Source organism: Pieris brassicae, chromosome 8, assembly GCF_905147105.1.
Source record: "Pieris brassicae chromosome 8, ilPieBrab1.1, whole genome shotgun sequence".
NCBI classification, from domain to species: Eukaryota; Metazoa; Arthropoda; class Insecta; order Lepidoptera; family Pieridae; genus Pieris; species Pieris brassicae.
In genome coordinates, this window is record NC_059672.1 from 1,669,425 (window position 1) to 1,683,876 (window position 14,452).

The window sequence follows — 14,452 nt, forward strand, 5'->3', positions numbered from 1 at the left end:
AAGCCACGCCAAAACACTGAGGTGGAAGTGTAGGTCATGTGGCGCGCGTTATGGATCACAGGTGGACGAAAACAGTAACTACATGGAGAGGCCCACCAGGCAAACAGAGGCTGACGTAACGCTCGACGGGATGATGACATCAAAACAATCGCGGGTCCCCAATGGATGCAAATAGCTCGAGATAGAGAAAGATGGCAAGCCTTGGAGGAGACCTTTACAGGAGAGGGTTCCTGATACATACTAGTTGTTACAAATATTTACTAACATATAGGATAACCAGATATAAGTGGATCGAGAAATGATTTAATACTAAAAATAATAAATAAAATAATATTAAATATATAACATTGAAAAAGTCCCTTAAATATAATTGTGAGTTCTGAGTCCGATATACATAAAACTCGTGCTTGATTGATACATTTTAATTTTGCCTCCAACTTTCGAGATTTCTTATCATTTTAGAACAAGCTCTAACTGCCGTGGTCACTTGAATGTCCAAGGTCCTCATATGGTCATCCATAAGGCCAATTAAATAAGGCTGTTAAATATCTCAATCGCATTCAATTCATCGGAGTTCGGGATGACGGTCTCTTCAAAGTCACTCAATGTTTTTTTTTCACTTTCTCAAACATTTTTACGTCGCCACTCACGAAAAAGCATGAAAATAAATACAACAGTCTTGCGACCCCGTCAATGTAGAATTATAATAATATGTACCTATGCAGTTCGTATGTTTAATATTTCTGCTCTCTCTTCTTGCCTCTCAGTATATGATTTTTCCAAGAAGAATATCTTACACCGCTGATATCGATACCGGCAAACATCTGAAATAAATGTCCTTGTCTGCGCAGAAGCGATTTTTAAGGTATCACTGGAAGGGGGAGGCGACGTTAGAATGACCTGTAGATCGCGTGATTGATAAATCAGTTGACGTTTGTGTCCCGCAAACATTCCCCCACTCCCTTGTTTAATGCTCAAGAAGTTTGCCGATATCTTTACCTATATGTAGTTTGTATTTTTTTTTTCAACAGACTGCGACCCCCGCTTGAAAGACAATGATCTAGGCTATGCCTGCCAGTATATGAATCCAAGAAGAATATCCATCTCTCTCGTACAAGAGAATTAATAAAGTATTTAAGTACGAGAACTTACACGGCTGATACAATTTAAAATGGGAGATGCGGACCAAATGCAATTGGACATTAACTGGTGTAACTATATTTTCTTATCCATATTTGATCAATTCTTTTTTGGTTTAGTATTCGAACGGAAACTTCCACAATATCGACAATTAACAGAGCATAATTAATGCTAATGTATTGCGGCGCAATTACTAAACGATCAATTAAGCAGTTTCTAGTTAAAAGGTAATGCACTTTTCATTTTTCTTTACATGAAAGGAATGCAAATATTAATTTAAGCCTTATTTCCTATTTTTAGAGTAACCTAATACTATAATAGATAACTACTAGCTGACCCGGCAAACGTTGCAATGTATATTACTTATAGAAATATTTTTTTGGTTCAATAAAGACAACTATATACTTTAATCAAAATATGGGCTGATCGTAAGGGGGTGACGATTAAGGGATGTATGTATTTTTGTATGTTGTATGATAAAAAATAAAAACAAAGAATTGTCTAAAACATAAAAATTTGGACACCCCTTATCACTTGGGGGACTTGAAACATAGATAGTAGCCGATACTCAGACTTACTGAATATGCATAAAAAATTTCATAAGTACATTTGAGAATTTTATATATATATATATCTGGCTCACAACAAAAAATATTTACGGTGCGCAAGACACGTGTAAATGATAGTTCTCTTAGTATTGTCTTGTATTAACATAACTTTTACACATTTAAATATATTTATTTATTTTTCTCCCATAAAACATTTACAACAATAAATAAGAAAACACCCTTTAAAGGATTGGCGCTATGTATTATTATAAAAATATAATTATTTAACTTATAAACATTTTGCAGAAATGAAATGTGATAGAGGACACCGTGAATCACTTCTGCCTCTCATTTAAACCTCTTCACCTTTTAGTCGATACCAACTCCGCGGAAATAAATACAGATAACACAACTTTCTCTACAGCTGTGATACTTTTTGACATTCAACACCTTTTGTCTTCAATCACCGTGACCACGCACGCTGTAAAGCACGCGAAACGTCCGAAAAAAATTAAAATTATGTACGTAATTATAAGTTTTTAAAAATAATACATATCTTCAAACCGTTAGAAAAGTGTGATACTTCTATTAGTAAATTTGTACTCGCCGAGGCGCTGCAAGCAATTGCAACCGCTTACTACGCCGAGTGTAATTATTTATTGAATCTCATATTATTTGTATATATAGCATATCACTTAACCACAGTATATAGATCACACTTGTGGCTGTGTGTGTGAGAGTTTGCGAAAGTGTGTCTGTTTCGCTCAATAAATAATATAGAACTCTAGTGTCAGTGTTATTTTTTTTAAAATAAATTTGGTAGAAGTATGTCGCAAACTAGAGTAGTGTTGGCCTAGTGGTTTCAGCGTGCAACTCTCATCTCAGAGGGCGTAGATACGATCCCCGGCTGTGCAATGGACTTTATTTCTATGTACGCATTTAATATTCGCACGAACTGTGAGAACATAGTGAGGAAACCGGCTTGCTTAGACTGAGTGTTGACAAACGTACAGAAATCTGAGGCCCAGACCTAAAAAGGTCGTAGCGCTACTCATTTTGTTTGTCTTATGTCGTGAACTATTATTGACTCCGCTAAGTGATAAGTGTAGCTCGATTTTATGATTTGGTATCAAAAATACATATAGTTAAGCAGCTAGTTAATTTTTAAACCAATCAAATATTTGTTAAAACACCTACTAAACTCGTAAAACTTTTCGCGAGGCATGGTGTATGCATAAATGCAAATTTGTCTAATTAAAAGTTAACAGTAAATATGTATTCATAGTCTAATGACTCATACTTTTGATTAAATTAGAAAGAGAGAAAAAATATTGCGCAATGAGAAACAGCCTCCGAGATCTCAAAGGAGTGAAAATCAATAACTTGATTTAAATATGACGTCGCAAGCTACGACCTTCAACGGCACTTGGCTTAACGTAACTTTATAAATCCTACAATTTATTTCCTAATTCATACTTAAGATCTCAGGGTAAGACGTGACGGTGATCTCCATCAACATCTCTCAATTCTTTACATCAAATATGAATTCAAATTCTCGGATCCCTATAACTACTTTAATAGATGCATTTTGGAAGATCCATGTCACAGCTCATCCTTCTTAGGCAGTTCGTTTAGGATCTACGTCATTAAGTTGTGGAATTGGCTGTCGGACTCCATATGACTGGTTGCCTCCTAACATCTCTTAAAACTCTTCTTCATAAACATTTCTTAACTATATCCTATACAGCTCAATCGTGACTTCAGTTCCGTTAGCGAAGTGTAAATAAACAAAATAAAAAATTGACGAGAGCACTAAGTCTATTCATCAAGCGTACGCGCAGATGCAACAAAAATTATTGTTAGATTAATGTATACTCGTAAATTGTATTTAAGTGACCGAAAAACTGAAGGTCGGAAAATAATCATAGACATTAAAACCTACTTTATTTCACATTAAATAACAAACAAAACATAGATCCAACATAACGATATCGTTGGATTTTTAATGGTTAATCATTTTTTATTACACAAGTTCCGCTAGGCTGAAATGGCCGAAATTAAATCCTTTTTTTAAATTCAATCCACAAATTATATTCGTCTACAAAACAGAATAATACCTATTTGTTTTATAAATTAGCGTAAAATCTATGTTATCTACTTAATGATTATTTTATATTGATTCGATTTATATGTTGTCTACGGTTTATAGTCTATTAAAATAAAGCATTGTCACAACAGCTATCGTTTTTGATCACACTCACTCCGCTGACTCGATCTAAAATGTGTATAGGCCTCCGAAACGAGAACTATATATTACAATTATTATAATATATTCTCGTGTTATTCAGCTCGCGATACTGAAACCTAAGGTCCTAAATTCAAATAAAAAACATCAATGTCGCTACAACCAATATAGGTCTGGGCCTTAGATTTCAGTATCCGTTTTATGATCATTTGTTAATCGAATAGGCAAGTAGGTGATCAGCCTTCTGTGCCTGACGCACGCCGTGGACTTTTTGGATCTAAGGCAAGCCGGTTTCCTCACGATGTTTTCCTTAACCGTTCGAGCGAATGTTAATGCGCACGTAGAAAGTCTATTGGAGCACAACCAGCATCTACGACCACAGGGATAGGTCTCACGCTGAAGCCACTAGGCAAACACTGTCCTACACTCGAACCATTTTGTCAATCACAATTTACGTCAAGTCTTAGAGCGAGAGACACTCAGCGAACGAACAAACTACAAGTCCTGTATGGAAAAATCCAATTAATTTTTATCAGTGAAAGTCAGCCCTAGCGCTAATCATACCCTTAGACCCAAAGATATGAGAAGAAGAAGCTCCACAGAAGGCTGATCGACTACATGCCTTCGATGATATACAATATATATCTCTTAAGGATATACAATCCCAAGACGAATTACTTAAAACTATGGAGGAAGAACGGTGCTGCTTTCAGGTTGCAGGATCAGAACCACTTACTGTCTCGAAGGCTGGAGCCTTTATAGCTATCGAGAAGTTTTTTTTATCATTAGTCGGCATAACTTTATCAACGCGTTTCTTTTTATGTAACAGGAGGCAAATGTTCGGCACATAGTGGTGGTCCGAGAAACTGCCTTAAGATACGCTCAGTTACGTCATCATTATTGTAGCCTCGGATTACAGGTGTAACTAGAACACATGTCATACAAATAAGATATAATGAACACTGGTGTCTAATATCATATGTGTTTTTCTAACGAAGTAATTTATTTTTTAGATTATCCTTCGATACATAACGTATTCTAAAATACGCCCAAAGACCGCGAGTCGGTTTTTACATTAACCTTGAGGATACGTCTGCATGCCAAACAAAATTGCTCATCGCCTCTCTTGTTTTTTGTCTGGAGCAAAACAGGACTTGTAAATTTAGTTACCTATATGTATTGATTGTATATTCAGTATTTAGAACACTGGGTTCATATTGCCTATTGCTTTCAATGATGTAATATATTTTTATCGTAACATTCATTACCTACATTTAGCCCTGTGATCTGAAATTTTCAAGCGTTGATACGCTCATCGCACAATTTATTTGATCAACACTATTCACACAGTTACTCTTACAATACATAAGTCAAAAATTAAAACACAAACAAGAATACATGGAACACCAAATATTATATCTTAATAATATATATTTCAATTACGCATCACGTTGTTTGTCCGCCATGGACTCCTAAACTACCTAACCGATTTCAATCAAATTTACACAACAGTTATATCTAACTTAAAAGATAGGATAGTTCACACATGTAAATGTGTATGTCACTGAACTCCTCTTAAACGGCTGGACCGATTTGAATGTTTGTTTTTGTATGCGTTTGGGTGGAGCCATGGATGATTAAGATTCACACATCATCTCGGCAGATGGCGCTGCAGTCGGTATTTTAGTACTTTGTTTGCAGGACAACGTCGGTCGGGTCCTCTAGTAAAATATATATTTTATATGAAACACGTACGTAGAAATTATAAGATGCATCGCACATTATAGATGAGTTAACAAGAGACCACAGATTTTCAATAATATCTATGATTTTAATAAACGTGTCAGTTAAATTAACATCCATATAAGATACAAATCAAAAGCAAGGTCGTTGAGTCGCTGCTAACACGAAGCCACTTGGCTATACAATAAAATTAATATAATATAATACAATAAAATTCAGCAATACAGTATAAAGGTCGGACCCATTGATTTTGTATCGACTGGTATGTTGCTCTTAACGATGTCGACGTAGTTAGTTAGGTAGAATAGTTTTGACTGTAATACCATAAATCTAAAATGACATTCTGACGATCAAAAAGTATTACAAGATACCTAATATATAATACATGTGTAGCAATGATGTAATTACAAACGAGTTATCGATCAAAACGATTATAAATAAAAAAATAGCCATATTTACAAATGTTTGTTTATTTTTAATAACGCAACACTGATTCGTAAAACAAATGATAGATGCCTTATATTATGTAAAACAGAAGTGACAACGAGCGTATAGCAAGATTCACAGATAAAAGTTAGACTTTAAAACAACTATATGGAAAGGACCAAGGGAAATAAGGAGATGAGGAGGCCCCAGAAAACGGTGGATAGAAGATATAGAAGCAGGAAGCGTATGGATAATGAAAGCAATGTTAGTAGGGGAAATCTAGAGGACGCCTTTAGGAGGAGGTTTCCGATCGACGGTACTGAAGCTAGCTAGTATGACAAGAAAAATCTCTAATCTATGTTTTTTAATGATTGAATATTAAATGGTTTTACATAATTATTATTATTATAAGATGAGTTAATTAAAGAAACCCTTCCTAGCCGCTTCCAGCAACGACCCACTGTCAAAAAATATATTTTATTATTTAAAAGATATTTAAGGAGATTAGGTGACCTAGAACGTCTGGGTCACCTTTAAATAATTCTCTCGGATAAAAGTTTCTCCAGCTATATTAAAAATCTAAAAATAGATCAAAAGTTGGACCTAGTATAGTATACTTAGTCGAATAAACCTAGTATGGACTTAGTATACTTTGTCGAATAAACCTAGTAACAATAATACCTACTATAGACTTAGTATACTTAGTCGAACAAATCTGCCATCTGAAGATAAACAAAACTGGTTTTTAGGTTTTGCTCTCTATAATAACCTTACTCAAGAGTTCAAGAAATATATTTTATAAACATACTCGAATTAGTCCAGACGTCATCGTTTCTTAGCAACATTATTTGCGATTCATTTTTGTTTATATAGATTGAAATAGAAAGTTATGTTCTACATTCAACCTTATAGCCGAAACGTCAGTCCCTGACACGAAACAGTGTGCTCCATAATAATTCCGCCGGGAATCAAACTAGGGGAAATTCTCTCGCGTAGTATTTTCTGACACATGTCAGACATCGGCTCATCACGGGCAGGAGGCTCATCTGATGTTAAGTGCTGCCCATACTGCCCATGGAGACTCAATGCCAGAGGGCTGGATTGCCGGCCTTTTAAGAATTGGTACGCTCTTTTCTTAGGGTCCCTAAGTCGTATTGGTTCGGAAATACTTCAACTAGGGTTTATTTATTGATTCGTTTTAATATTATATTTGTGACAATTTTTAAAAATATCATTATTAATTACTGGTGTAACAATATTTGTCAACTTTCAGTGATAAGTAAGTAAAATGTTAGTTAAAACACATATTAGTTGACGAGAATAGAGATTATTTTTTTCTAATTGAAGAACACTAGTGATAAAAAAATTGGTATCAAGGTTTATATATTTATGACTCATGACAACACTCAAAATCCTTTGTTTTATTGTCACACGTCAATACTTCGGTAGCATTTAAAATACCAATTACATTTTTATTCTAGGTCTTACGCCGCCCCTAATAATCCCCGGGGAAATCTTGGTTATTTCTAAATTACGGGGGGAAATCCCTATCACTGCCGGTCACTTGCGTATTCAGGATGATCAATGACAGGATTCATTAAGGGACGGTGGGAAACCACTGTATGTATAGAAATGTTTGTTGAAAATTGAGCACACCATTTGCCATTCTTAAGTTAACCTATAGGAAACATTTCCGCAACTCAACATCAAAAATGTTCAACGAAACAAAACCGTATGAAAATTATACTTAAAAGCAATATTCAGACTTTCGGAAACAAACACCTGCCGCACCACATCAAACAAAACGCAAACCCTATATATAAGCAATCCAAAAATCGCACTTTCTTCGTCCAACGCTTTTTCTCCTTCCGTAGCCCTTTCATCTTTAACCACTTCCTTAAAAACAAAACTATGACTAACATTTCAAAAAATCACAATCAATATCTTGTCAACCTGTCCTATGCTGATACAGAAAGTATTCTTATAGAGCAAAAACAGTTTAAATATAAATGTATTATGTGGAAGTCATTAAGTGAAATACTGTTTACATGTTAAAAATAAATGACTGGCTGGCCACAACACAGGGAATCCTAGCATGGGGTCCAGCCACAGCCACAACACAGGGAATCCTAGCATGGGGTCCAGCCACAGCCACAACACAGGGAATCCTAGCATGGGGTCCAGCCACAGCCACAACACAGGGAATCCTAGCATGGGGTCCAGCCACAGCCACAACACAGGGAATCCTAGCATGGGGGCCAGTGCACATTGTGTTTAATCAAGATATTTTTCTTCAATTTCACAACTTTGCTTCATACAAAGAAATACTCGAATTTTATCATTATAGCCTTAAAACCTCGAATATTACCCTAAAACACCCATTTATAATCGGTTGAATCATTAACTCATAACGTCATTGAGAATTAAATTTGTTATCATAACATAAATACCGTGAGTCAATCACATGTTTGAAGCCATGAATCAACGATTTCTCATTAAAAATCGTATGTTCAGATACAACTATAACTCTTCCTATACATCAGAATTAATACAATTATCTATAGAGATATAGGTGAGACAGGGCGTTCCTTTAAATAAACAGAAATACAGTAAAGCCCCCTAAAACGCGTTGCAAGTCTACCGCGTTATAGGACTCTTCCCGTAAAACAGTTTTTTTTTACACAAAAACTAGGAACGAGAAAGATTTTTAGTTTAATTTTAATATAATATCACAATTGAAACAGATGCAAAGGTACGCAAAACTAATGATGGACTTGACAAATCAACTCAAAATATAACTTTGGAAATCTCCGCGTTATAGGGACATAATACCGCGTTTTATGGGGGCCGGATATCGCGTTATAGGGAGGATATTATATACGAATAAGCTTGCCAATTGTATTTATTGGCTACACCATCAATTTTATAATTTCTTCTCCTCCTAATCCTTACGACTGACAATTGTGTAACTTCATGTTAAGAAGTACATCAAAGTCAAAAATCATTTATTCATATATGTACACTTATGAACGTCAAGAAAAAGAAATATATATTAAATGCTCCTAATTTTAAATTTACTGACAGTTCTCAAATCAAGGGCGTAGAACAAAAGAGAAGAACTGGCAATAAACTCTCCGCCATTTTTTTTTAATCGCCAAGTTTTTTCCTCAGGACTTTATTATTCTAAGTTAAAACTGTGTTTAAACGGCCACCAAACCGATCATTGTTGTCCAATCCCTTAAATCCCTCAGCCACGAGATTATAGAACCAGCAGAAGCAAAACAGTATCTAAGCAATTCGCATCACAAAAACTAATAGCATTGAATTGACGAATGCAAAATGCATCCAGGTCAAGTTCCCAATGTGCTCAATGTAACGAAGGCTCCATATGACGTCACAGTCGCATGCACATGCTAAATATAGTTGGAACAACCTCCACTGACCCACTTTGTATGCCTGACGTGCCTCAGTGAAAAACTTATATCCAATAATTATAGATGCCATTAGAATTCCTGGTATGTGGGTCAAATATTTAAGATTTTAACTTTGATAACAGTATTGTTTATAATTTGTCCTATATCTATACTTGGAGTAGGTTGTTTTGGAAATTTACACAGTTTTATACATTATAGACGATGTGTGACGATACTGACATATTATTTGTATGTTGTACTTGTAACGTATGTTTTTTTTATTGAAGGCAAACTGGCAGAAAGCACACTTGAACTTATGTGATACCGCCACCCATGAACACTCCCAGCCAGAAGGCTTCTGAGGCAGGCAAAAGTCAAGCATTATAATGCTATATATAATAATAATTGTTTTATATTTCTATAATTATTATGTTTAGGTATTTGTGAGCCCGTTTTTGGCAAATCCCGCCATTCTTGTCTGCACTGTGCCACTCTTTCCAATGTACCACTTGCTGCTTCCTTAATAACATATATATTTATACTAATATTATAAAGAGCAACAAATGTTTGTAATGTGTCACACTAAACTACTACTGGACCGATTTCACAATCAAAAAGCTGTATCTATACTGACTGACATAGGATATATTACATTTTAAAAAATAGGGCCCCTAATAAAAATGCAATAATATAAACCAAGGTGTGAAAAAATTATCCTTAAAAAATATTTGTCGCGTGCGCTATGGAAACTATTGATAATAGAACAAAAAAAAATTGTACAGGATTATAGAAAGTATAAATATCTAGAAAAAACATTGTTAATTTTTACCCATGGGCGATTGTATGTTGGCCTATCCCTGATGATGATGATCCCTGACATGTAATTATTTTGCTGCCACAAAACACGTCAAATGTTGTGTATGGAGGGACTTCTAAGACATCGAAGTGCTACAAATAAATCTCTAATCTAATATTATTGAAGAAAGATTTACATTTAGAATTTTTTTTTATTTTTAACAATTTATTTTTGGAATAATTCTTGGACTGATTAAAAAAAAATTCATTAACTAAATCAAGAATTTTTCAATACCTGTTTTTAAATTTACTAATGTAAATTCTAGGTAAATGATGTTACGAAATTAGATATAATATATTCGCTATAAAATAAAATCTGTATATATTGATTAGATTATGAATGTAAATGTATATCTAAATAGTCTTAAAGCAAGTAATTAAAAACTAAGAAAAATCAAACTTATGATAGCGAAAATATATCTACAGTCTGACTTAGTTTTTCTACTACCACGAGATCGGTATTTACGCGAGTGAAACCTAGCTAGTACATAATACAACATATATTATTACGTTTCCATACGTGATCAAAAACATTTTTTTAAACAATTTCCATTCATTTCATTGCTAACAGAGAAAATCTAATCGATGATAGGTTAATGTTGACATTGCACATAACCTTTGTATCGTATTTTCACCTCGCAAGTTATCATAACTGTCAAACAGTACTGATAGCTTTATTGGAACTGTAATTGATAAGATATCAAACTCTAGTGGAAAAACTAGACAAAGCAATTCCTTTATTAAAACAAAGATTGTAAAAAGAAAGGTCACACTTTGTAATCTATACTTATAAAGAGGAAATATTTTTTTGTTTGTTATCATTGAATAGCTTCCGAAACAACTGGACCGATTTGATCAATTATTTTAACCATGAGAACCCAACGTTATCCCTGATGAACATAGGTTATATTATATAAAAAAGTGATGGTTTTCTATGTGCAACACAAGCTATGAAAAATAGTAATAAAAAATCCTAAATCGCATACACTGCGACAACTATTGACAATAGAGCAAACTGAAGTACAAGACATGCATACAAAAAAAAGTCGAACAAATAAAAAAATATTTTTGCATTTAAAAGTCTATTTATCGAAAAAAGCTTTAGACTATAGAACTTTGTGCTACCGAATTAATGCGGGTAGAACCGCACACCTTGTTTACAGATAAAATATATCAAGTATGTAATATAATGATAAAATAAATATAAACAATTTTGTTAACTAAGTTTATAAATTAGGACATAGTATTTGTCTTTGGTTAACTTTTACACATTAAAAGTAAAAAAAAAATTAACCGGATTAAAGCTATTTGAATTATTATAAACTTATAAAAAGTTAGGACACTCTAGGTAAGTTCTTCATTGTTTGTTTTTTTTTATCATAAACCAGTGGCAAAACGGACATAACTAATGTTAGTGTTCAAACAGTCAAGTGAAGCGATGTATGTAATGACAGTTTTGACACTCGTGAGAATCATTTGTAGAGATTGCAATTTTCTTAACTCAACTTACTGAGTCTAAAGATTCAGAAACGAGGATACCAACCATAAGCTTTGTTACAACGACCTAGTTGAGATACAGATTATAGGTACCTAAATTGAATTACATTTTTTCGCACCATCACCTACTAAAACGTATTGAAATCGCAATACCGAACAATAGAACGATAATTGTGTTTTGTGGTTTCTATCTATATTATTTGCATACAAATATAATGAACGAAATCTGATAACCGCTAAAGATGATGGTTTTTTCAACATCAAGTTATAAAGAGGTGTAGGTTGTGAATAGGCTTGCAATAATAGCTCATGGTAAGCTACGGAAACCAACTCCCAACACGTTTTTGACGTACAAGGTTAACGTTAAATACGTCTGCAAATATAAAACTGTCTAACAGTACCCATAGTAGTTAGGCGATAAGGTCCTATTTGGCATAGACGTATAACGTATATTTAACCACAATTTAATGATGGAACTACTGATATGTACTAGTCTAACCAAATCAAAGATTTATTTATTCAACGTAAACTATAGTCGCAAATAAAATAAATAAATTCTGTGATTTATATTTTCTAAAGCTATGAAATCATGTCGTACAACCTAAACGGATATGGGCGGGGCACGTTGACCGTTATACAGATCACAGTTGGTCAAAGGCAGAACCGAATGGACTGGCCCAAAACGAAAAAAAGAAACAAGAGCAGACCAATAGAACGATGGACCGAGATTGAAATCGATCGATCGCTGGAAAATTTGGATGACGACGACAAAAAATAAAATAGGAAGAACTTCTCCGCATTTTACAATAGCAAAATTCTATATAAATATCTCTCTATTATCGTATATAGTGAAACATGGTTAATTGGGATCTCAAGGGAACAAGACATATGTACCAATTATTGAGGGTTTTCAATAATCCAGTTTTCCAATTAAATTTATAGTTGTCTCATTTACAGAGGTCCCCGCTTACAGAGGTTGTTAATAGAAATGCGTATTTTTGATGTTATGAATTTAATGTAGGTATGAATGTACATACATAATGTATTGCGTCGAAAAAAAAATACGATAAAGCTTATGACTTAAAGTAATGGTTATGTTTGTTTGTATTTGATTGCTAGTTGCTAGCAAAACATGAGATATGTAGTACTGACAATCAAGCGCGAAAGACGGCGAGAAATGTATGTAAACAAACACGTCAAAACGTGTTGAAACCTGATTAATTCGTCTCACTCATACAGGTAATTGAGCTACATAGTCTCAATTATAGAGGTAAACATCGAAAAAGTCTTAGAATTCAAATCATATTTAACCAGGTTCAAAAAGTCCCATTAACAGAGGTAATTTAATGAAAAAGAACCGGGACTTCGTTGCAACTCTCAATAATAGAGGTTTCTCATCTATCCAGGTCCCACTTAACCAGGTTTCACTGTATTATATGTCAATAAGATGTGGATAAATAAATGCTTATTGTACCATTTGAATGTAGGTGACCGATAGTTTTTATCAGTTTTATAGTACATACAAATATTTTATTCAATAGATACGAAGAAAGGTGTAGTTCTTTTATAAATTTATAATCACTCACCCTAGAGCTTTCGTCAACCTTCTTTGCAGGCCCATCATATTTGCAGTTCTTTTGTTTGAATTCAGTCGGATTGGAGCAGACACCATACCAAATGCAGTCGGCGGAAGCGGTTGGAATCTGCAGACAAACAAAAAAAGATTGAATAAAACGTTGTGGACATAGGTAATAATCTTGTGTCCCTATAACCTTCTAACTCATGATTCATGCATTGTCTAGTTTTATTGTCTTGGAATGCTATAAAATAAAATAAACGTTTGATAAAGAAATACGGAGATATCGGACTTATTGTAGGCAAAATGTTATGTATTTATATTATGGCCATATATAACAATATATATAAACGGTTCACAACTATTTATATATTAGGTCCTTACATATGAAATTGGCGTATTTCGTACTGGCCACTATAATCACGAAGTTCTCCTCTTTGGTTAGGAATTCCAAATTCAAATTTGTACAGCTATTTACTCAGTTTTTTCGAAATTTGAACAAGTTCTTGCAAGGGAAAAAATTTAACTCTGATGGGGCAGTCCAAATCGCCTTCACAGATTTTATTGATTCCCGTCCGACTGGTTTTTTTAGTAAAGGGATCAATGAACTACCTATGAGATGGCAAAAGTGCATAGAAAACAATGGTTTATACTTTGATGAATTAAATATATTATATTTAAAAATATTCGACTTTTTGTTCCTCCCATAGAAAACGCCAATTTCATATGGAAGGACCTAATATATAACAGGGAAAGGAGCTTATATGAAAAAAAGTATTAACAATTTTGTTTAATAAGTTCGGACACTATATTATTCCTATATTTTTTCTGTGGAACAGCAGGAAAAGGGGCTGGAGCCATATGATGTTAGGTGAAACCACCGCCCATGGGCATTCAATACCAGTGGGCTCGCGAGTGAATATAATGTGTAAAGGCTGCATATATTTATTATTTGAGAAAAATTTAATGACAATCAATTTCTAACTATATATTTATATACAATCAAAAC

General features: G+C 34.0%; 1 protein-coding gene across 5 annotated transcripts in view; it reads right to left on the reverse strand.

Moving 5' to 3' along the window:
• Positions 1-14,452, reverse strand: part of LOC123713504 (NPC intracellular cholesterol transporter 1) — a 59,269-nt gene that overhangs the window by 36,989 nt on the left and 7,828 nt on the right. For all 5 annotated transcript variants that reach the window (XM_045667206.1, XM_045667204.1, XM_045667208.1 and 2 more), the window contains exon 2: positions 13,454-13,570. In XM_045667206.1, the coding sequence (XP_045523162.1) occupies positions 13,454-13,570 (117 nt within the window). The remainder of the gene's footprint in view (positions 1-13,453; positions 13,571-14,452) is intronic.